This window comes from Macaca fascicularis, chromosome 9 (assembly GCF_037993035.2).
Source record: "Macaca fascicularis isolate 582-1 chromosome 9, T2T-MFA8v1.1".
Lineage (NCBI taxonomy): Eukaryota > Metazoa > Chordata > Mammalia > Primates > Cercopithecidae > Macaca > Macaca fascicularis.
In genome coordinates this window covers 128,180,503-128,205,339 of record NC_088383.1, presented here as the reverse complement: position 1 = coordinate 128,205,339, position 24,837 = coordinate 128,180,503, and the positions used below count along the sequence as shown (strand labels likewise).

Below are 24,837 nucleotides of genomic sequence, written 5' to 3'. Positions count from 1 at the left end.
AACAGTGGATACGTGTCCTTATACATTCGTCAAAACGCATAGAATATACAACACTAAGAGTGAATCTGAATTTAAACTTGGGCTTTGAGAGAGAATATGGCACATCACTGTAGAGTCACCGAGTGTAACAAAATCTACCATTGCGGTTTGGGATGCTCACAGTGGGAGAGGCTGAGAAGAGGGGCTTTGGGAGATCTCTCTGTACTTTGCTCAATTTGCTGTGAACCTGAAACGGTTCTAAAATACAAAGTTTGGCTGGGTGCGGTGGCTCTCACCTGTAATCTCAGCACTTTGAGAGGCCAAGGCACGTGGATCACCTGAGGTCAGGAGTTTGAGACCAGCCTGGCCAACACGATGAAACCCCGTCTCTACTAAAAATACAAAAATTAGCTGGACGTGGTGGCACGCACCTGTAGTCCCAGATACTCGGGAGGCTGAGGCAGGAGAATCGCTTGAACCCGGAAGGCAGAGGTTGCAATGAGCCGAGATCATGCACTGCACTCCAGCCTGGCAACAGAGTGAGATGCCGTCTCAAAATATAAATAAATAAATAAAGTATTTTTAAAAGGGTGGAGTTTGGGCGCGGTGGCTCACGCCTGTAATCCTAGAACTTTAGGAGGCCAAGGTGGGCGGATCACCTGAGGTCAGGAGTTCATGACCAGCCTGACCAACATGGTAAAACCCTGTTTCTACTAAAAATACAAAAAATTAGCCAGGCGTGGTGGTGGACACCTGTAATCCCAGCTACTTGGGAGGCTGAGGCAGGAGAATCACTTGAACCTAGGAGGCAGAGGTTGCAGTGAGCCGAGATCGTGCCACTGCACTCCAGCTTGGGCAACAAGAGTGAAACTCCATCTCAAAAAAAAAAAAAAAAAAAAAGGCGGAGGGAACAGGCTGCAAGGAGGAGAACAGCTCAGAAGTAAGCAAGCCAAGGTGTGCCTGGGGGTGGGCAGAGAGGGCAATGACTCAGCCTAAGGAATTCAACCGAGGCCTAGTGGGTGGCACACACTTCCCAATCAGCCTATGAGTGAGGGTTTATACGGAGACAGACTCTGAAAGGTGAACGAATCCATGGGGCTTTGAATCAAGTACATTTCAACTCCTTCCAATCCTGGGCTGCCTGCTTTTAACATTAACTTGGAGCAGCACAAGACCATGCTGGAGAAGGCTGAGGGTAAGTTTAGAAGGGAAGCCTCGGCCGAGCATTGTGGTTCACACCTATAATTCCAGCACTTTGTGAGGCCAAGGCAGGAGAATTGCTTGAGCCCATGAGTTTGAGACCAGCGTAGGCAATATAGAGAGACCTTATCTCTACAAAAAAAATTTTAGGTTGGACGCGGTGGCTCACGCCTGTAATCCCAGCACTTTGGGAGGCCGAGGCAGGTGGATCACAAGGTCAGAAGATCGAGACTATCCTGGCTAACACGGTGAAACCCCGTCTCTACTAAAAATACAAAAAAATTAGCCGGGCATGGTGGCGGGCGCCTGTAGTCCCAGCTACTCGGGAGGTTGAGGCAGGAGAATGGCGTGAACCTGGGAGGGAAGCAGAGCTTGCAGTGAGCCGAGATCGCGCCACTGCACTCCAGCCTGGGCGACAGAGCGAGACTCCGTCTTAAAAAAAAAAAAAAAAAAAAATTTAAATTAACCAAGTATGGTGGAGCACACGTGTAGTCTCAGTTACTCAGGAGGTTGAGGCGGGGGGATCACTTAAGCCTGGGAGGCTGAGGCTGCAGTGAGCTATGATTGCACCACTGCACTGCAGCCTGGGTGACAGAATAAGGCTCTGTTTCAAAAAATAAAAATAAAAAATAAACAAAAAGAGGACTCGGCTGAGAGACAGGGCTTGGTTCTGACACTTCATCTTCCCTGAACCCAGGAGAGAGCCAAATTTGGGGCTCCTCTTCAATGGGGGGGGAAAAAAAAGAAGAAAAACAAAATGTATGTTTTTTTGCCGTGGAAAGAGGAAGAACTCAACAAAACCCAGAGTCCTGCTTGCCATCTCTAATTGCAGCCCCAGCTACCAGAAAGTTAACTTGTGGTTCCAGGGGAGTATTTTCCTAATCATCATAAAAATGAGCATATATCTTTTCATTTGCCTCCCCCTCAACTAGGTCCAATTTTTTTCCCTACCAAACTGAAAAGGGAGAATTTCAGTCATTTTCTACTCTTTTACTCATGAGAATAAGGCCAGTTCATCTTTCTTTCTTTCTTTCTTTCTTTCTTTCTTTCTTTCTTTCTTTCTTTCTTTCTTTCTTTCTTTCTTTCTTTCTTTCTTCCTTTCTTTCTTTCTTTTCTTTCTTTCTTTCTTTCTTTCTCTTTCTTTCTTTCTCTTTCTTTTTCTTCCTTTTTCTTTCTTTCTTTTTCTTTCTTTTTCTTTTTCTTTCTTTTTTTCTCTCTCTCTCTTTCTCTCTCTCTCTCTCCTTCCCTCCTTTCTTTCTTTTTTTGTTATCTTTTTTGTTGTGGTTGTTGCTGTCTCTTTCTTTCAGGGGAAAAATATGTGTTCTTGTTGCAATAGCTGGAGAAAGCTGAATAATTTTTTTTTTTTTTTTTTGAGATGGAGTCTTGCCCTGTCGCCCAGGCTAGAATGGAATGACATGATCTCGACTCACTGCAACCTCCGCCTCCCAGGTTCAGTCGATTCTCCTGCCTTAGCCTCTCCAGTAGCTGGGATTGCAGATGTGCACCACCACACTTGGCTAATTTTTGTATTTTTAGTGGAGACAGAGTTTCACCATGTTGGCCAGGCTGGTCTCGAACTCCTGACCTCAAGTGATCCTCCTGCCTTGGCCTCCCAATGTGCTGGGATTACAGGTGTGAGCCACCGTGCCCAGCCAAAATTTTTTTTTTTTTCCAGAATATGTGTAGAAAGCACGTTTCGGCCATCCTGCTGCTTATTGATTCACTTGACAAACTTGCTCTGGGTAGTTGGTGCGAGCCAGGGGTTAGCTGAGCCTTGGGACTCCAGGGATGAGTAAAATGTGAGCTCTACCCTCAAGAGGTTCACAGTATGGTTAAGACCCAGACAAGGAGGCCGGGCGCGGTGGCTCAAGCCTGTAATCCCAGCACTTTGGGAGGCCGAGACGGGCGGATCACGAGGTCAGGAGATCAAGACCATCCTGGCTAACATGGTGAAACCCCATCTCTACTAAAAAATACAAAAAACTAGCCAGGCGAAGTGGCGGGCGCCTGTGGTCCCAGCTACTCGGGAGGCTGAGGCAGGAGAATGGCGTAAACCCGGGAGGCGGAGCTTGCAGTGAGCTGAGATCCGGCCACTGCACTCCAGCCTGGGCGACAGAGCCAGACTCAGTCTCAAAAAAAAAAAAAAAAAAAAAAAGACCCAGACAAGGCAATAGAAAATTCCAGACAGGAGCTGAGAGTGGTGAGAATGAGAAGGGCACGGTGTTTTCTGGGCCTGGTGTTTTCTAGGCACCTGGTAGGGGTCTCTAACCAGGACGAGCTGGGAAAGCGGTCAGGGAACACTTGGCAGAACAGCTGCTCCTTCCTCCTAAGGCTCATATTGGTGATCAAAAATCAATCATGGTTATCTTTTGTTGGAATGAACAAAAGGGGGACTCTACTAGTCCTACCAGAAGAAGTCATTTGCCACAGCCCGAGACTAGCTGGACACTTTGCAAATCTTAACAGGCCATTGGGAGGCTCTTGCATGAAATTCCTTCTGGGCCTCTGGGTCAGAGATTCTAGGGTATTTCATTTCTTTGGCAGAGATCAGCAGACCAGAAGGCCTACGTGTACACTGGAAAGCCCCCCAACCAAGGAATCCCTGTGCGACTTGAGGTAAACTATTTAACCACAGGCAACTGCCTCAGCTTCCTGTTTGGTCAAGAAGTGATAAGCAGCGAAACTTCATCTCCAATGGCCAAAAGCCCTGGGAATTGTGCTTCTGTGCTGGGCCTCTCTGCCTGGTGTGAAACAAACAATAATGCTTTGTTGAGCCTGCCTGAAATGCCCATGTGAAGAATGATTGTTGAATGCTTGAGATTTATGGAGATAAAAATTACAAAATGTCCTAGCTTGATTTACATTGACGGAAAAAGCAAAAAAGATACCTATAAGGCAGTGCATTTTTAAGATGAAAATTAAACCATACATTAAACAGAAAATATTTAAAATGTCAGGCACAAGTTAATACAGTGGAAGTTAACTGTTTCTCCATCTGACAAAGAGAACTTTTTTCAAAATCGGACCAGGCTATTGGACACCCAGGATGGAGTGCAATGGTGCAATCTCAGCTCACCGCAACCTCCACCTCCCAGGTTCAAGTGATTCTCCTGTCTCAGCCTCCCGAGTAGCTGCAATGACAGGCGCCCACCACCACGCCTGGCTAATTTTTTTGTATTTTCAGTAGAGACGGAGTTTCACTATGTTGGCCAGGTAGGTCCTGAACTCCTGACCTTGGGTGATCCGCCTGCCTCAGCCTTCCAAAGGGCTGGGATTACAGGCATGAGCCACTGTGCCTGGCCAAGACGTCTTTCTAATCAGAGCTAAAGTCCATCTCAGGTAGATGGGGGTTTGATAGGTGTCTAACCATTGTGGTCACCCTTATTCCTCATAGTTAGCTTGCCTTATTTATTTATTTATTTTTTGAGACAGTGTGTCACTCTGTCACCCAGGCCCTTATTCCTCATAGGAAGTTTTATTTATTTATTTATTTATTTTTGAGACAGCGTATCACTCTGTCACCCAGGCTGAAGTGCAGTGGTGCAAACATAGCTCACTGCAATCTTAACCTCCTGGGCTCAAGCAATCCTCCCACCTCAGCCTCCCAAGTAGCTGGGACTACACGCATGCACCACCATGCCCAACTAATTTTTGTATTTTTTTGTAGAGACAGGGTTTCACCATGTTGTCTAGGCTAGTCTTGAACTCCTGACTTCAAGTGATCCAACTGTCTCAACCTCCCAAAGTGCTGGAATTACAGGTGTGAGCCACCGAGCCTGGCCCATAGTTAGCTTTAAAAGAAAAAACTGGGCTGGGTGCGATGGCTTACGCCTATAATCCCAGCACTTTGGGAGGCGGGGGCAGGCGGATCACGAGGTCAGGAGTTCGAGACTAGCCTGGCCAATATGGTGAAACCCTGTCTCTACTAAAAATACAAAAATTAGCTGAGTGTGGTGGTGCATGCCTGTAACCCCAGCTACTTGAGAGGCTGAGGCAGGAGAATCGCTTGAACTGGGACGCGGAGTTTGCAGTGAACCAAGATGGCGCCACTGTACTCCACCCTGGGTGACCAAGTGAGACTCCATCTCAAAAAAGAAAAAAGAAAAAACTGGCAAGGTTTCCTGAGTCAAAGCACAGCCCAGACCCAGCAGGTGCGCCTCAAGGTAGAAGAGGTTAAGCGAACCTGAACAGGTAGATTCCCAGCATCTCTCTTTCCTTGCCCGCATGTCCCTGTGGCTTCCAGAAGAGCCTAATTTGAGCCTGTTTGGGGATCAGTGTTTGCACAGATCCCTCCCCCCTCACTCCTGAATGAAAGGAGGAAAAGTGCTGGGCGTGGTGACTCATGCCTATAATCCCAGCACTTTGGGAGGCTGAGTTCGGCAGATCAATTGAGGTCAGGAGTTTGAGACCAGCCTGGCCAACATGGTAAAACCACATCTCTAGTAAAAAAAAAAAAAAAAGAAGAAGAAGAAGAAAGAAAAGCCAGGGATGGTGGCACACAATTGTAATCCTAGCTACTCGAAAGGGGGAGGCATGAGAATTACTTGAACTCGGGAGGCAGACGTTGCAGTGAGCTGAGATCATGCCACTGCACTCCAGCCTGGATGACAGAACAAAAAAGAAAGAAAGGAAAAGGAGCTTCATCACTTTGAGAAAAATAAAATGTCTTCAGAGCCTGTGCCAGTTGTTTGAAAATGTAGTATGTCTGCTTGTGGGAAAAGAAGAACTTATTTACCACTTTCTCTGTATCTAGCACCCCGCTACGTCTTTTGCAGGCATTATCTCACTGTGCATGGCTGAAGCTGTAGATGCCATCATTACCCTCATTTCACACCTACAGAAACTGAGGTATGGAAACATAACTGGTCTAGTCACGAGGGATTCTATGATGCCTGAGACATGTGACCTGCCCTCCAAGACCATAAGTGACAGACCAAGAATTTGATCCCATGTCCTGGTGGCTCCAGAGCCTGTGCCATTACCATTAGAGCAGTGGTTTCCTTCGGGGGTTCTCTTGTCCCCAGGGGACATTTGGCAACATCTGGAAACATTTTTGGTTGTCACAACTAAGTGGGTGCCTTCCTTTCACAAGTTTGGCAGGAAGACAGGAACAGACAGACCCCAGAGAAGGAAAAGAAGGCTGAGAGTCGGCCGGATGCAGTGGCTCACACCTGTAATCCCAGCACTTTGCCCGCTAAGGCGGGCAGATCATTTGAGGTCAGGAGTTCGAGACCAGCCTGGCCAACGTGCTGAAACCCCGTCTTTACTAAAAGTACAAAAAAAATTGCCAGGTGTGGTGGCAGGCACTGTAATCCCAGCTACTCAGGAGGCTGAAGCAGGAGAATCGCTTGAACCTGGGAGGCAGAGGTTGCAGTGAGCCAGATGGTGCCACTGCACTCCAGCCTAGGTGACAGAGTGAGACTCCGTCTTAAAAAAAAAAAAAGAAGGCTGAGAATAGAGTGGGCCCCAAAATGATGAAAATCAATTGCAGGGGCAGAACCTATTAGAAATGCTCAGGCAAAAGAGCAGAGCTTACTGCATCAAAGGACAGCATCCATAGGCAGGCCTGGCGTCTGGGAGTGGAGTCCTTGAGACATTTCACTAAGGGACAGATGGTCAGTCCTCCTTCATGTTCTGACACAGCCCACCTTTTTAGTACCATCTGCCATTATGTCCCATCAAGCACACTGTGCTCCAACAAAGATGGCAGGAGATCATACAACATTGCTTTAGGAGTTGGGGCTTTGGCCTCACACCTGTAATCCCAACATTTTGGGAGGCCAAGGCAGGAGGATCACTTGAACTCAGGAGTTTGAGACCAACCTAGGCAACATAGGAAGACCCTTCTCTACAAAAACTAACAAAATTAGCTGGGTTTGGTGGCACACACTTGTGGTCCCAGTTCCTTGGGAGGCTGAGGTGGGAGGATTGTTTGAGCTCAGGAGATTGAGGCTGCAGTGAGCCATGATTGCACCATTGCACTCCAGCCTGGAGGACAGAGAGAGACCCTGTCTCAAAAACAAACAAACAAACAAAACAACAAAAACAAAAAGGAATGGGGGCTCTGCAGTCAGCTTTCAAGGTTTAAATCCTGGCTCCTTCCCTTTCCAGCTGTGGGACTTTGGACAAATTACTAAACCTCCCCAAACTTCAGTCTCCTAACCTTGGAAATGGGGATGATGAATTAAAAACTGTACCTGTGGCCAGGTGTGATGGCTCACACCTGTAGTCCCTACACTTGGGGAGGCCAAGGCAGGAGGATCACTAGTGGTCGGGAGTTCGAGACCAACTTGGCCAACATGATGAAACCCCATCTCTACTAAAAATACAAAAATTAGCCGGGTGTGGTGGCATGCACCTGTAATCCCAGCTACTTGGGAGGCTGAGGCAGGAGAATCCCTTGAACCCGGGAGGCGGAGGTTGCAGTGAGCTGAGATCGTGCCATTGCACTTCAGCCTGGTTGACAGAGTGAGACTCTGTCTAAAACAAAACAAAACAAAAACAAACCAAAAAAGCATCTGTGTCACAGGGTTTGTGCAGATGGAATAGAGAGATACTGCATTCAACCCAGAGCGTGGCCCCATAGTGTGGTCACTGAAGATAACAGTAAACCAAAGGGACAAAGGTCACTCATCACTTCCACCTGCCATCTTCCCCTTCACCTTCCCCAAGGAGCAGGACAGATGATTTCTCTATGAAGCCCTTCTTGGCCCCTTTCTCTAAACTATGATAGCGCTTCACTTGCACCTCTCTTTTTTTTTAATATAACAAACACTATATGCCTGCTGCCTGTGTTAATGCCTTTAAAATATGAACTCATTTATTCCTCACAAAAGTCCTTGGGGGAAGCACTAATATCACTTCAATTTTACAGATGAGAAAATGTGCAAAGTAACTTGCCCAAGGCCATGTACCTGCAGCTAGCAGAGCTGGTGTGTGAACTTCAGCTGTCCACACTCAACCATTATGCCTCTTTCATGCCTCTTAAAATGCTGGATCTTGGACTGGGTTTTTTAAATGATCTTATCAGTATTCCTCGGATACACACACAGTTCCTCGGCAGTAGGGTCTGAGTGATCCTCTCCAGTACATGTTTATTAATGATTAAAATCACATTGTTGGCTGGGTGTGGTGGCTCACGCCTCTAATCCCAGCACTTTGGGAGGCTGAGGTGAGAGGATCACTTGAAGTCAGGAGTTCAAGACCAGCCTGGCCAACATGGCAAAATCCCATCTCTTATAAAAATATAAAAATTAGCCGGGGGTGGTTGTGGGCACCTGTAATCCCAGCTACTCAGGAGGCTGAGGCAAGAGACTCTCTTGAATCCAGGAGACAGAGGTTGCAGTGAGCCGAGATTGCACCACTGCACTCCAGCCTGGGCAACACAGCAAGATTCTAAAAAAAAAAAAAAAAAATCCCATTGTTAATTGATGCAATTTTTATCCAATACCAGAGAGCTGTCTACCTGGAACCTAATAGGACAGGAAACAGATTACTCCAAAGGCTAAAATGGCCAGGAATGATGCAGGAAATCTCTCTAACTGAAGGCAGCAGCAGGTGAATGAGGCTACATGGAAGACGGAAAGTAAAGTTACCTTGAAGCAGCCAGGCGCGGTGGCTCATGCCTGTAATCCCAGCACTTTGGGAGGCCGAGGCGGGCCGATCACCTGAGGTCAGGAGACCAGCCTGACCAACATGGAGAACCCCCGTCTCCACTAAAAACACAAAATTAACCAGGCATGGTGGCACATGCCTCTAATCCCAGCTACTCAGGAGGCTGAGGTAGGAGAATCGCTTGAACCTGGGAGGCAGAGGTTGCAGTGAGCTGAGAACTGAGCCGAGCTGGGCAGCAAGAGCAAAACTCCGTCTCAAAAAAAAGAAAAAAAGAAAAAAAGAAAGAATTGCCTTCAGAGCCAATTATGAGGCCCTCAAGTAATGTTACCTTGAAGCCTAACCCTGCCTATAAGCTGGCACTAACTAATGCTTCTGAGCTTTAAAACTGAAACCAGGATGAGTGAGGTGAAATTCTGAGGGAACTCCACTCTGCTCTGTTGCTTTGACTTACGCCGTGCTTTACATTTTTACAGTGAAGTTTAGTTATGAGCCAAGCTGCCTGTGTGCAGGGACTAAAAGACACACGCCTACAATAGGAGAGCATGGGGCCCTCCAGCAAGGGGAAGGGAGAGGTGGGCAAAGGGCTGTGGGCATAAGGAGAAGAGAAGGTGACCCCTTGGCTTGGCTTTGCCCCCTCCCCACTCCCCTTTTGTTGACTTTAAGTACTTAAAAACTGCAGGCTGTTGTAACGGTGGCTCCTGCCTGTAATCCCAGCACTTTGGGAGCCTGAGGCTCACTTGAGCTCAGGAGTTCAAGGCCAGCCTGGGCAAGATAGTGAGACCTTGTTTCTACAAAAACTACCCTGTAGTATGAGAGAGAAGAGGAGACGATGAGGGTGTGGATGATGTCATCTTACGAGTCGACTAGGAAAAAGGTGCTGAGGCTGAACTCCATCAGACACACACGCTGGGTGGTCAGTGGTATGGAAGTTCGGGGTTCTTGCCCCACCTCTCTACTTCTAGCCAGTGATGTGATTTTGGGAAGGTCTCTCCATCTCTTCATCTTTAGATCTATTAAATCACTGGAGTAGCCTATAGTATACAATGTTTTTAGTCCCTATTTCTTCTACCTTTTTTCTCTCTCTTCCTTTTTTTTTTTTTTTTTTTGAGACAGGGTTTTGCTATGTTGCCCAGGCTGGTCTCAAACCACTGGGCACAAAGTGATCCTCCTACCTTGGCCTTCCAAAGTGCTGTGATTACAGGCATGAGTCACCATGCCTGGCCTTTTTCTAATTTTTTTTAAAAATTGAGGTGACATTCCCCTAATATAAAATTAATTATTTTAAAGTTTACAATTCAGGGGTATTTAGTTAATTCATTATGTTATACCCACCTCTATCTAGTTCCAAAACATTTTCATCACCACAAAAGAAAATTCTGTACCTATTAAACAGTCCCGGCTGGGCGCATTGGCTCACAACTGTAATCCCAGCACTGTGGGAGGCCGAGGCAGGCAGATCACTTGAGGTCAGGAGTTCGAGATCAGCCTGGCCAACATGGAGAAACTCCGTCTCTACTAAAAAATAAAAAAAATAAAATAAAATAAAATAACTGGGCATAGCAGTCACACCTGTAGTCTCAGCTACTCAGGAGACTGAGGCAGGAGGATCACTTGAATTTGGGAGGCAGAGGCTGCAGTAAGCTGAGATCGCACCACTGCACTCCATCCTGGGCAACAGGGGGAGACTCCGTCTCAAAAATAAATAAATAAAATAAAAAATAAATAAATAGTTCCCATCCCAGCTCCTCCCAGTCCCTAACAGTTGCTGATTTGCTTTCTGTCCCTTTGGAATTACCTATTTTAGATGTTTCATATAAAAGGAAACACACACTATTTATTCTTTTGTGTCTGGCTTCTTGCACTTAGCTAATGTTTTCGAAGTTCATCTGTGTTGTAGCATGTATCAGTACTTCATTCCTTTTATGGATGAATAATATTCCATTGTGAACTACAGTATGGTTTTTTTTTTTTTTTTTTTAAGATGGAGTTTTGCGCTTATTGCCGAGGATGGAGTGCAGTGGTTCAATCTCAGCTCACTGCAACCTTTGCCTCCCAGGTTCAAGTGATTCTCCTGCCTCAGTCTCCCAAGTAGCTGAGATTACAGGCATGCGCCACCATGCCCGGCTAATTTTGCAATTTTTATAGAAATGGGGTTTCACCATGTTGGTCAGGCTGGTCTTGAACTCCTGACCTCAGGTGATCCGCTCACTTCAGCTTCCCAAATTGCTGGCATTACAGGTGTGAGCCACCGCGCCCGGCATACAGTACGATTTTGAGCTCTAAAATGATAATCTTCTTTTCAATCATCTGCTTAACACAGACATAATTAAAACCAATTAAACAAACACAAGGAAGGTGTGAGGTGAAATAGTCGAAACACCTGCGTCCCCACACATCCAAGGCAGTCCTTTCCACATCTGGGGACTGGTACCCAGGGTGGCGCCTCATGATACCTGAGATGATTTTAGAAAATACACTGGGCGGCCGGGCGCGGTGGCTCATGCCTGTAATCCCAGCACTCTGGGAGGCCGAGGTGGGCGGATCACCTGAGGTAAGGAGTTCAAGACCAGCCCAGCCAACATGGTGAAACCCTGTCTCTACAAAAATACAAAAAAAATTAGTGGGGTGTGTTGGTGCACAGCCGTAATCTCAGCTACTCAAGAGACCAAGCCAGAATTGCTCCAACCGGGGAGGTGGAGGTTGCAGTGAGCCGAGATTGTGCCAGTGCACTCTAGCCTGGGCGACAGAGTGAGAGTCTGTCTCAAACAAGAAAAGGAAAAAAAAAAAAAAAGGCCCGGTGTGCGGTGGTTCACGCCTGTAATCCCAGCACTTTGGGAGGCCGAGGCGGGTGGATCACAAGGTCAGGAGATCAAGACCATCCTGGCTAACATGGTGAAACCCCGTCTCTACTAAAAATACAAAAAAATTAGCCAGGTGCAGGCGCCTGTAGTCTCACCTACTGAGGCAGGAGAATGGCGTGAACCCGGGAGGCGGAGCTTGCAGTGAGCCGAGATCGCGCCACTGCACTCCAGTCTGGGCGGACAGAGCGAGACTCCCTCTCAAAAAAAAAAAAAAAAAAAAAGGGGGAAAAAAAGGAAACCAATTTAAAGAAAATAGTAAGTGATATTTGGTGATAAGAAGACTTGAGAAACTAAGTTGGTAATGGAATGACTAGTGATTGGAAAATACCAACTCAGACCGGGTGCAGTAGCTCACGCCTGTAATCCCAGCACTTTGGGAGGCCAGGGTGGGTGGATCACTTGAGGTCAAGAGTTTGAGAACAGCCTGGCCAACATGGTGAAACCCCATCTCTACTGAAAATACAAAAACTTAACTGGGCGTGGTGGCAGGCGCCTGTAATCCCAGCTGCTCAGGAATCCCAGCTATTCATGAAGATGAGGCAGGAGAATCGCTTGAACCCAGGAGGCAGAGGCTGCATGAGCCAAGATCACGCCACTGCACTCCAGCCTGGGCGAACAGAGCGAGACCCTGTCTTAAAAAAAAAAAAAAAGAAAAGAAAAGAAAAGAAAAGAAAATGCCAGCTCCAAGTTTGCAATTTGTCACACTTACTGTAAGGTCACCGTGTGCTTTTTATCTATGTTTGATGTGGTTGCTTCAAAGTACCACGCTCACCACTGAACACTTGCGCTTTACTAATTGACAAAAAACAAATTTTAAATTTGTTCCAATTTTCCCAATTTTGGGAAGAGAGGCCAAATGGAAGACCACACACAATTCCAACGGTTTTCAGGCCAGCAAAGCCTTGATGTGTCTAGCCCACTTAGCTTATCAACGGACTAAAACTGCATTTGTAATTAATTCCACCTCATACAGAAGCCAGAAGTCTCTACCTGAGGCTGAAATAAGAAAGCGATCCTGTCACAGAAATAGTAGACACAGTAATCCACACAAGGGTAACAAAACAGTGGGAAATACAGAAAAAAATACCTAATTCCCCGCCTGGATTCGTTCTTTTTAGGTTGGGGCGACAGTAGGAAAACCACGTGTCACTTGCCCAAGCATTCAACCCTAAAGGGAATTCCTCCCTCAAGGTCCCCAGGAGGCAGGGAGGCGGGGGCTCCTCCAGCCCAGTCCCCTCCTCTGGCCCCGCCCCCTCCCCGCCCGCAGAGGCCCTGCCCACCACCCCGTAGGCCCCGCCCCTGCGTCGCTGCCCACCCCGCGGCGCCCGAGTGCACTGAAGATGGCGGCTGCTGTAGGAAGGTTGCTCCGAGCGTCGGTGAGTGGCTGTCGGCTGGGGACAGGCGCGGAGACACTGGTGGCTTCGGGAACGTGCTTCCCAGACAGGATCCTGCGCTTCTGGGCTTGAGGGCCATTTGCCCTTCTTGGAGGGTTTCCGCGGGTAACGGACCCAGAGGCCTCCCCCGGGGAAGGTTCCATGCGCCTGCGCAGAACCGCCCTTCTTCAGTCCCTCCTCGAGGTCTCTTCCCCGAGTCCCTCCTCGTTCGCCGTCCCGGGTCCCCAGGCCCATCTCCTGACCCTGCTTCTGCCACCGAGCCTGTGACCTTAGGCAGTCACCTTCGCCTTTCTCAGCCTATGTACTTAAGATGGAAAGAATGATGCCTACGTCAAGGCGTTGCTGTGAACAGCCCCTTAAATACTGGATAAAAACGCGCAAAGTGCTGAACAAATCACAAAGGCGTTCCCTCCCAATCCCGCTCCCGCGTGTTTCTGCTGCTGTTTCCTGCTTAACTGTGGGCAATGCGTCGTGCTCTTTTGGTACACGGCTTTCTCTGGTGGGGTTCAACACACTCCCTTTCGTTCTCCTGAGTCATTTTGAACATTAAAATTGAGCAAACCGGCAGAGTGCGGTGGCTCATGCCTGTAATCCCAGCACCTTGGGGGGCCGAGGCGGGCAGATCACTTGAGCCCAGGAGTTTGAGACCAGTCTGGACAATAATAGTGAGACCTTGTCTCTACAGAAAAAAAAAAAAAAAAAAAAAAGACGGGCGTGGTGGTCAGTGCTCCTGGGGAGGCTAAGGTGGGAGGATCACTTGAGCCCAGGAGGTCGAGACTTCAGTGAGCCCAGATCGCGCCACTGCACTCTAGCCTGGGTGAAAGAACGAGACTCTGTTTCAAAAAAAAAAAAAAAAAATATTGAGTAAACATTTCCCTTGAGCCTTTTCCAGACTCCCAGAGACTGAACTTGGCTCTACTTGTTTACTGGTCGCTGGTCCTGGAGGGGCCTTGTTTTTTTCTAAGGAAAACCTTGACATGGTAGAACATACTCAGCAGATAGTGCTGGGAAAGGCCTGCCCAAGTCCCCTGGCTTTTGAACCCTGTGTTGCTTTTAAGCACATGGAGTTTGATTTTTTTTTTTTTTTTTTTTGAGACGGAGTATTGCTCTGTCGCCCAGGTTAGAGTGCAGTGGCTCGATCTCGGCTCACTGCAACCTCCGCCTCACGGGTTCAAGCAATTCTTCTGCCTTAGCCTCCCAAGCAGCTGGGATTACAAGTGCCCACCACCGCGCCTGGCTAATTTTTGTGTTTTTGGTAGAGATGGGGTTTCACCATCTTGGCCAGGCTTGAACTCCTGACCTCGTGATCCACCCGCCTTGTCCTTCCGAAGTGCTGGGATTACAGGCGTGAGCCCCTGCGCCCAGCCCGTCTTTGTTTTCTTATAGTTCCCCTCTACCTTCCAGTCTCCTGGGAGAAGGAAGCAGAAGGGAGTGTTAAGAATGTGCAGACCCAATCCATGCTCTTAGAGTTTGGGGTTTGCTATTTGGTTCACAGGAACAGGGACAGCTGAAACCACCCTTGGCACGATGCCGTTTCAGCCTTCAGTCACGAGTACAGAAAAACTTTCTAATAAAAAGTTTCTCTTTCCAGGTTACCCGACATGTGAGTGCCATTCCTTGGGGCATTTCTGCCACTGCAGCCCTCAGGCCTGCTGCATGTAGAAGAACGAGCTTGACAAACTTACTGTGTTCTGGTTCCAGTCAAGCAAAATTATTCAGCACCAGTAAGTGTTATGTCATGTCTTGGCTGGCCAGGTAAAGGAAAAATGAACCATGGTCTTTGGACAGCGGCTCTGAACCCTGGCCATATGTTACACTCATCTGGGAGCTTTCAGAAACACAGCACTGCCCCAGTCCCACCCCAGACAAATTAAGTCAGTCTCCGGGGTGAGACCAGGACATGCCGGGTGATTCTAGTGTGCAGCCAGGGTTGAGAATCACTGAGGCAAACTGCCCTTGTCACATTTCCATGTTGGTTGCCAGAGCTTCTAATCCACTGTGTTGAGGAGGGGGTTACTGGGAGCTCAGATGCCTTCTGGATCTACTGTCTGAAGAGCTGTGAGTGGTGGGCAGCCTCTGGGGACCTGAGAGGGCAGCTGCTCTAAGATTCAAACCTGTGTACTGGCCCCAGATGGCCACTTAGGAACCAGACCTGTCTAATGGTATCTTCTGTAATCCGAGTGAAATTTAGCTGTTTCTTGAGATTTACATTCCCTTCTCTAGGATATGGGCTTTGCTAAGATCAGCCTCAGATAATGAGTGATATTTGAAAATAGCTTGTCTGGATTTCACTAGCCTTTGAAAAAGCACGTATTTAATATGTAATGGTTTGGGGGCATATATATTTTAGTAAAGCCTTTGTGGGCTAAATGTTCTAAGAGGTTTTGCAATTTTACTACCCTGGAGCTTTAAAATATTTCTAGTAGTGATGTGATACCACAGGCTTAAAGTTTACTCCACTGGTTTCAAATCCCCATCCCCATCCCCATCCCCAGCAGCTCCTCCTTTTTCTGTTCGTGGCAGTCTCAGGCATTTTGACATTGGAACTACTCTGTCCCTCATTCCCAGGTAGAAGCAAGTCCTTCTCAGTTTTGACACTTCTCTTGCATCCATTCCTTTCTGTTCTTTCTGCCCCATCCCTCCCCCTCAATATGCGTAAGATGCTGAAATCGAGGCTGGGCGCGGTGGCTCACACCTGTAATCCCAGCACTTTGAGAGGCCAAGGCAGGTGAATCACTTGAGGTCAGGAGTTCAAGACCATCCTGGCCAACATGGTGAAATCCCGTCTCTACTAAAAATACTAAAAAATTAGCCGGGTGGGTGGTGTGCTTCTGGAATCACAGCTACTCGGGAGGCTGAGGCAGGGAGGCGGAGGTTGCAGTGAGCCGAGACTGTGTCACTAGGTGACAGAGCGAGACTCTTGTCTCAAAAAAAAAAAAAAAATTAAAAAAAAAAAATCACTGAAACCACCTCCTAACATATCTCTCCCTTTCTCCTGCTCCTCTTTCCCTCCTGCCAGACTAATCTTTCTAAAAACTGCCATCTCGGCCAGGCGCAATGGCTCACGCCTGTAATCCCAGCACTTTGGGAGGCCGAGGCAGGCAGATCACGAGGTCAGGAGATCGAGACCATCCTGGCTAACATGGTGAAACCCTGTCTCTACTAAAAATACAAAAAATTAGCCAGGCGTGGTGGCGGGCGCCTGTAGTTCCAGCTACTCGGGAGGCTGAGGTAGGAGAATGGTGTGAACCCAGGAGGCGGAGCTTGCAGTGAGCCGAGATCATACTACTGCACTCCAGCCTGGGTGACAGAGCAAGACTCCACCCTGAACTCTTATCTTTCCTGTTAAGAAGACCCAGCAGCCTAGTATTTAAGGATTCTTGCAACATGGCCTTCAACCATTCCTGCCTGCTGCCTGCTCTTCACTCCGTACCCTTAGACACTCTCTGTTCTCATTAGACTGTGCCACAGGCTGCTCCAACACATGCCCTGTCTTCCTTCTTGCTGTTTCCTCCATGCCGTCTGCCCCATCCCATCTAGACTTGACAAAATCTGAACCATATTTAAAATCCATCTCTAGTCTCATGTCTTCCTTAATTCTATCCCTACTATCTTTGTCTTCCTTTTTTTAAGTTTCCATAGCACTTGGAGTTGAATTTGTGCACAATCTAAAACTATAGAAGGAGAAATTACAGTCGGCCCTCTGAATCTGGGTTCTGTATCTGTGGTTGGTTGAATTGAAATTATTGGGAGGGAAAAATGGATGGTTGTGTCTGTACCGAACACAAAGACTTTTTTCTTGTCATTTCCTAAACAATACAGCTTAACAACTATTTCCATAGCATTTACGTTGTATTAGGTATCATGAGTAATCTAGAGATGATTTAAGTATAATGGAGGGTGTGTGTAGATTATATGCAAATCACCATTTTATGTAGCAGACTTGAGCGTCTGTGGATTTTGATATCCTAGAACCAATCCCCCACAGGTGGCAAAGGATGACTGTACAGTTGAACTGAATGTTTTGATTTATACTACTAATTATCATGAGAAGTTTAAATAAAATCATAAGTGCTTGACGTAGCAAATGATGAACTACATATGAGTGTGGGTTTTTTTCAGGTTCCTCATACCACGCACCTGCTGTCACCCAGCATGCGCCCTATTTTAAGGGTACAGCCGTTGTCAATGGAGAGTTCAAAGACCTAAGCCTTGATGACTTTAAGGGGAAATATTTGGTGCTTTTCTTCTATCCTTTGGATTTGTAAGTGTAATTTCTATGATGCTTTCGTGTCATTCTGAGAGCAAGCACATATCCTGTTCCCGCACTGAATTGTCTACCCCTAGATACTCTTGTGAAAGGAAGGATTCTGTCCGACCCTTTATCACCCATGGCCTTGTTGATTACAGCTGGGGTCTGTAGCTGGTTTACAAGTGATAAACTTCAGGGGTGGGATAGTGTGACTCTGTGCTCTGCAGTAGTGCTTCCCTAAGCCAGTGTATGAAAGTTTTCGCTGGTCTGGGTAAAAATGAGAAAAGTAGGCATAATAAAATGATTTTTTTCAAAAAGCAACTTCATTGAACTGTAATTTTTATTCTTAAAATGTATGTTCCCTTTCCCCATTTTTTGTTACAATTCCTAAAATAAAAAGGTGAGGGGAGGTAATAGTACTTTTGCAGTGCAACACTATAGTCCAGTGAGGACGGTTAACCATTTTGCCTTTTTTACCCTTTGCAAGTTGAACTACTTGCTAGACTACTAGTTGTTAAAATCCTTGCTTTTGAATTATTTAATGAGAATGTCTGTCCTTTTTTTCCAGCACCTTTGTGTGTCCTACAGAAATTGTTGCTTTTAGTGACAAAGCTAACGAATTTCACGACGTGAACTGTGAAGTTGTTGCAGTCTCAGTGGATTCCCACTTTAGCCATCTTGCCTGGATAAATACGCCAAGAAAGGTATCGCATTGCACCCCTAGCTTTTGCTCTTACGAACTTGCTTGGAAGAATCTAAATCTCTAGCTAGGCTGCTGGACTATCGAGATTAAATTACTCAAGGGTTTTTTGTTTGTTTGTTTGTTTGTTTGAGACAGAGTCTCGCTCTGTTGCCCAGGCTGGAGTGCCGTGGTGCGATCTTAGCTCATGGCAACCTCCGTCTCCCAGGTTTGTGCCATTCTCCTGCCTCAGCCTTCCGAGTAGCTGGGACTACAGGCGTCTGCCACCATGCCCGGCTAATTTTTTTTGTATTTTTAGTAGAGATGGGGTTTCACCATGTTAGCCGGGATGGTCTCGATCTCCTGACCTCATGATCTGCCTGCCTTGGCTTCCCAAAGTGCTGGGATTACAGGCGTGAGCCACCACGCCCAGCCAATTAAAAAAAGATTAAATAAATAAATAAAGAATTAGAAAAAGCACTTGTAGTCCCAGCTACTCAGGCGGCTGGGGTAGGATGATTGCATGAGCCCAGGAGTTTAAGGCTGCTGTGAGCTGTGATCACGTCACTGCATTGCAGCCTGGTGACAGCGAGACTCTGTGTCTTTAAAAAAAAAAAAGAAAAGAAAAGAAAAAAGGAAAAAACAATTTGAAAAGGCCTATAGTATTAGCCAGGTTTAAATCTTCCTTCTGCTCCTTTCTAGCTGTGACCTGGAACAAGTTACTTAACTTTTTTGTGCCTCAGTTTCCTCATTTTGATGATACCTACTCCGGGGTGGTTTCGAGGAGGCAGTAAGTTAATAGCAGTGCTTGGCCCATTGTTCAATTACTGTTCCCTGTTGCCATTACTGTTGGTCTCAGACAGTGTGGTACACGGTCAGGAATGCTTTGAGGCTGCGCCGTCTTGGCCCATTGTTCAATTACTGTTCCCTGTTACCATTACTGTTGGTCTCAGACAGTGTGGTACACGGTCAGGAATGCGGTGAGGCCGCGCCGTCTTGGCCCATTGTTCAATTACTGTTCCCTGTTACCGTTACTATTGGTCTCAGACGGTGTGGTACAGAGTCAGGGATGCGGTGAGGCTGCGCCGTCTTGGCCCATTGTTCAATTACTGTTCCCTGTTACCATTACTATTGGTCTCAGACGGTGTGGTACAGAGTCAGGGATGCGGCGAGGCCGCGCCGTCTTGGCCCATTGTTCAATTACTGTTCCCTGTTACCATTACTATTGGTCTCAGACAGTGTGGTACAGAGTCAGGGATGCGGCGAGGCCGCGCCGTCTTGGCCCATTGTTCAATTACTGTTCCCTGTTGCCATTACTGTTGGTCTCAGACAGTGTGGTACACGGTCAGGAATGCGGCGAGGCCGCGCCGTCTAACAGTGGTGTTTGCGTTTTGATTAGAATGGTGGTTTGGGCCACATGAACATCGCACTCTTGTCAGATTTAACTAAGCAGATTTCCCGAGACTACGGTGTGCTGTTAGAAGGTCCTGGTCTTGCGCTAAGGTAAGATCCTGTTTCTGATGAACTTAAATTATTTTTCATGTTTAGTATCATTCTACTTCTTAGGGGATTTATGTAGACCTTGGTAAGGCATTTTTAAATCCAGAAGATCCTGGCTGGGCATGGTGGCTCATGCCTGTCACCCTAGCACTCCGGGAGGCCAAGGTGGGAAGGTCACTTGAGTTCAGAAGTTCAAGACCAGCCTGAGCAACATAGTGAGACCTCGTCCCTGTTATATTTTAAAAAGTTAAAATTTATAATAATCAAAAAATCCTTAATTTTAGTCTTTAATAAGCACTGATAAAATGCCTCTTGCAACGGTTGGCGGTCTCTCAGAAATGCTGAGACATGCGTGTCCCCTCCACCACCTTGGGTCTGTTTCTAAAGAAGGCTATCTGTGTCTTGAGGCCACACTGCTCCATACTCCCTGACTATGTGGGAGCGACTTCCATGAGGACACACACCTGACAGTGAAGCCATCAGACTGTTTGCAGAAGGGGGGACTGGCAGGGTAAGAGCTAGTCTCTTGGAATGGTGACCATTTTCAGCCCTGGAGCCAAACAGTCCTGGGTTTGATTTTTTTCTTTCTTTCTTTTTTTTTTTTTAAACTCAGCTACTTTTAATAGCTATGTGACTTTGGGCAAGTGATTTGATTTAACCTTGTTGAGCCCCAGTTTTTCCATAACTAAAATGAGGAGGTACCTCACAGGTGGGTGTGAGGATTAAATAAGTGACACAGCTAGAGTTCTTAGCATAGTTACTGGCAGCAGCTGTTAGGATTTCTGCCCCAGAATGTCATTTCTATCTGTATTCAGTCCCTTATTAAACCTTTATTCCTTTGAGTGTGAAAAGCTTTCAGTCCTCAGCAGCTCCACATTCAAACATAACCTTCCTGGGAGGGGTGAGAACTTGGGCCTTAGAACTGGCATCTTGAAGTCTGCTGAGAATAGGAGTGAAGAAGGGATTGGGCAGAACTTGACCTCCAGGAAGGAAGAGAGGGCCCTCCTTTTGATATGCTGTGCCTCACAGTTTTGCTGGGGGCTGGTCAGCTTAAAGCCAGCTCACCTGCCTCTTTTGTAGGTGATCTCTGGCCTGCTCCTCTTGGGTTACACTTTGGATTTTAGTGCTGGGTGGCATCTTAGAGTTTGGGCCTTTTTCTCTCTCTGTCTCTCTTTTTTTTTTCTCTCTTTTCAAGATGGAGTCTTGCTCTGTCGCCCAGGCTGGAGTGCAGTGGCGTGATCTCGGCTCACTGCAACCTCTGCCTCCTGGGTTCAAGCAGTTCTCCTGCCTCAACCTCCCGAGTAGCTGGGATTACAGGCACGCGCCACCACACCCGGCCAGTTTTTGTATTCTTAGTAGAGATGAGTTTCACCATGTTGGCTAGGCTGGTCTCGAACTCTTGACTTTGTGATCTCCCTGCCTTGGCCCCTCAAAGTGCTGGGATTACAGTCATGAGCCACCGCACCTGGCGGGTCTTTTTGTTTGTTTGTTTAACTGTAAAGAGATTATCAAAAGAATGCCTAGGTCTTTCAGAATTGGCAATGGCCAGAGAAAGGGTACTGGCTATTTTTCTCTTATGGTCCCCTTCCCTATGAGAACTCACTAATTTTGCAGTTAACTTCCGTACCCGTTTTAATATCGAGATTAACAAGAGAGAGAAGCTGAGTCTGGCTTATAAGATAAGACTTTCAGGAGTCTGTGGGCCCTGCTCTGTCCCAGCTCTGCCTCTGCTTCTATTGGTGGACTTCAGCTGGCTGCACCCTGTGGGAACAGTTTCACCTGAAACCCCAGGCCCCTAGTGCCAGACCGAGGGTGGGAGAAGCACCTTTTTACCCTGAGTTTTCTCTAACCTGCCTTTTCCATGAGTGATTGATACCTGGAATTTCCACATCCTTTTAAGACAGACTGTTAAAATCTGTAGGTTAAATAACTGGACATAGTGACACACACCTATAGTCACAGCTACTTGGGAGTCTGAGGTGGGAGGATCAGTTGAGCCAGAAGTTCGAGGCTGCAGCCTGCTGTGATCACACCTGAGAATAGCACTGCACTCCAGCGTGGGCAATATAGTGAGACCCTGTATTTAAACTAAACAACCAAAAAAACTTCTGGGCTAAACATATCTGCATCTGTCACAGTAACACCAACACAGAAGATAAACACAGACCACTGTGGTGGCGTGGCTCATCTCATTACATGCTGCTACATGATTAAAAGTGATTGGCGTGGTTTTCTGTTTTGCGTAGACTTACAGCCTGTACATTCTTTCTACAAAGATTTTTCCCATGGGATTCCCCCCCCATTTACCCAAGAATTCATTCATAATAAACAGTTGTTGAATCCAGATAAAATACATATCAGTGTCTTCCCAGTTGCCTATGAATTTCTTGCCAAGATGTGATACAGTAGCTCAAAGAATGCTTGCCATGTCACTAATAGTCTTCGCTCTGTCTAGTTCAGTGACTTTCCGACACTGTAACATTCAGGGCACTGTGTGAGTTTGTAAATGTGACCATACTGCAAGCTTTTTATGGTGACCTGGTCCAGTACTGCCTTTGTTAAAGCATCTGTCGTCAGTAAGAGATGATAAACTTTTTTTTTTTTTTTGAGACAGAGTCTCGCTCTGTCGCCCAGGCTGGAGTGCGGTGGCCGGATCTCAGCTCACTGCAAGCTCCGCCTCCCGGGTTCATGCCATTCTCCTGCCTCAGCCTCCCGAGTAGCTGGGACTACAGGCGCCCGCCACCTCGCCCGGCTAGTTTTTTGTATTTTTTAGTAGAGACGGGGTTTCACCGTGTTAGCCAGGATGGTCTCGATCTCCTGACCTCGTGATCCGCCCGTCTCGGCCTCCCAAAGTGCTGGGATTACAGGCGTGAGCCACCGCGCCCGGCCGAGATGATAAACTTTTTGCACAACAGTGAAAACCCTACCTTTAAGCATATGATTATGCTTAATAAATATTTTATTAAAAGAATTAAAGACCTAAAGGGGAAGAAGTTAGACTGTTCTAGTTCTGGTACTGTTGAGGCACTGACAAGGATAAACGATCATGCAGAGGTCTCTTCATAATTGACCCCAATGGAGTCATCAAGCACTTGAGCGTCAATGATCTCCCAGTGGGCCGAAGCGTGGAAGAAACCCTCCGCTTGGTGAAGGCGTTCCAGTATGTAGAAACCCATGGAGAAGTCTGCCCAGCGGACTGGACACCGGATTCTCCTACGGTAGGTTTTTTCCCCCAAAAGCAGTGAGGTCCATGTTCTCTCAGCCTCGAGAGCTATTGACCTGAAGTATGCACAAAAGGGAGCCCACCCTTGGAGCAAGGGTGCAGATGATGTGCAAATGGGTGAAGCTGCTGTGGGGTAGAGGGGGTGGGGTGGGGAGCCAGGAACCAATTATCAGAGACAAGCAGACTTTTTTTTTTTGAGACGGAGTCTTGCTCTGTCGCCCAGGCTGGAGGGCAGTGGCACGATCTCGGTTCACTGCAAGCTCCGCCTCCTGGGTATATGCCATTCTCCTGCCTCAGCCTCCTGAGTAGCTGGGACTACAGGCACCTGCCACCACGCCTGGCTCATTTTTTGTATTTTACTAGAGACGGGGTTTCACTGTGTTAGCCAGGATGGTCTCGATCTCCTGACCTCGTGATCCACCTGCCTCAGCCTCCCAAAGTGCTGGGATTACAGGTGTGAGCCACTGCACCTGGCCTAGAGACAGGCAGGCCTTAATGAAACTTTGATCTTTGTGTTTTAAAGGAAATCTTTAAAAGTTTAAAGAACTTTAGGTTAAAAATTGGGGGATTGCCATTCAGTTTTGGGCATATTTACCATATTATTATGGTAAAGTCACAATTACCTAATTAAGCTTTTGTATTTTCAGATCAAGCCAAATCCAGCTGCTTCCAAAGAGTACTTTCAGAAGGTAAATCAGTAGATCACCCATGTGTATCTGCACCTTCTCACCCCAGAGAAGAACCACAGTTGAAACCTGCTTTTATCATTTTAAAGATGGTTATTTGTAGAAGGCAAGGAACCAATTATGCTTGTATTCATAAATATTACTCTAAATGTTTTGTTTTTGTAATTCTGGCTAAGACCTTTTAAACATGATAGTTGCTAGTACAAGGAATCCTTTATTGGTAATGTCTTGGTGGCTAGCTAGCTAGTTTCTACAGAACATAATTTGCCTATATCGAAAGCGATTCTTAGATCATGTCTTCAGTGGAAACAGTCTTCTGTCTTAGCCTTACTTGAATCTTGCCTATAACAAAGTAGAGCAACATGCATTGAAAGCGTCTGATCAAGGGTCCTGAAATTTTCAATTTGAATGTCTTTGTATTAAACTGAATTTTCTTTTAAGCTAACAAAGATCACTATTTTCAATTAGCCGTCTAACTCTTGCAATGAATGTTTATGTGATTGAAGCAAATGTGAATCATATTATTTTTAAAAGTGGCAGAGTGACTTAACTGATCATGCATGATCCCTCATCCCTGAAATTGATAGTTTATGTAGTCATTCTACTTATTTTATTCACTAGCTAACTTTGTCTATGTATATTTCTAGATATTGATTAGTGTAATTGATTATAAAGGATATTTATTAACTTCAGGGATTGCATTTTGAAATTACAATTATTTTCTTTGCTGAAGTATTCATTGTAAAACATAAAATAAACATATTTTAAAATATTTGCATTTTACCACCATTAACTGTTGGATCAGCTTATTCTGGGCTCTCCTTTCCTTCTCAGATTACATCAACAAACATTTATTGAGCATTTACCTCAGGGGCCACAAAGAGAATAAGATGCTGGTTCCACACTCAAGGAACTCGGTTTAGGGGCAAGACAGATAGGGAAACATTTACTCATTGTTTCAGTAAATCCTTGAGTGCCTACCCTGCACCAGGTGCTGTTTTCCAGGCACAGGAGGGAACAAAGAACAAACCCCTGCTTTTAAGCTCTTACGTTCTACAGGGGAAACACAATACATGTAGTAAAAGTAGAGTGTTTGGGAGGAAAATAATGTGGAGTGAAGCTCTGCTGAAGCAGAGTTGTAGGTGTTCTAGATGGGGTTGTTAAGGAAGGCCTTAAGGGAGAGCCTGTCTCTGGGTCAATTTTCTGATCTGTAAAATGAGGACCATAATTGTACCTATCTCGGGGTTTTGATGAGCCTCAAGGGAGAGAAAACGTGTAGGAAGTGAGAGTGTTACTGGGATAAGAGGCTTCTAGGTAGAGGGCATGGAAAACACAAAGGCCCTAAGGCAAGAGTGGACTCAGAGTGGATGCAGATTTACTAGGATGCCGGTGACTAGGGCGGTGGTGGGGGTCCCAGAGTGCCTTTTGGCCAAGCCAAGGACTTGAGGT

The 24,837-nt window shown here is 46.6% G+C and overlaps 1 protein-coding gene across 1 annotated transcript; it reads left to right on the top strand.

Moving 5' to 3' along the window:
• Positions 1-12,972: 12,972 nt before the first annotated feature.
• On the top strand, positions 12,973-24,177 carry PRDX3 (peroxiredoxin 3). Its single transcript, XM_045361628.2, has 7 exons — positions 12,973-13,030; positions 14,640-14,772; positions 17,171-17,312; positions 17,869-18,004; positions 19,379-19,482; positions 22,532-22,697; positions 23,350-24,177. Exons 1-7 carry the CDS (start codon positions 12,995-12,997, stop codon positions 23,401-23,403), a joined length of 771 nt encoding a protein of 256 aa, XP_045217563.2. The 5' UTR covers positions 12,973-12,994; the 3' UTR covers positions 23,404-24,177.
• Positions 24,178-24,837: the final 660 nt, after the last annotated feature.

Coding starts and splice junctions, on each gene's coding strand:
- PRDX3 (XM_045361628.2), top strand. CDS start 12,995: ATGGCGGCTGCTGTAGGAAGGTTGCTCCGAGCGTCG. Junction 18,005..19,378: donor GGATAAATACGCCAAGAAAG/GTATCGCATTGC, acceptor CGTTTTGATTAG/AATGGTGGTTTGGGCCACAT. Junction 19,483..22,531: donor GGTCCTGGTCTTGCGCTAAG/GTAAGATCCTGT, acceptor ACGATCATGCAG/AGGTCTCTTCATAATTGACC.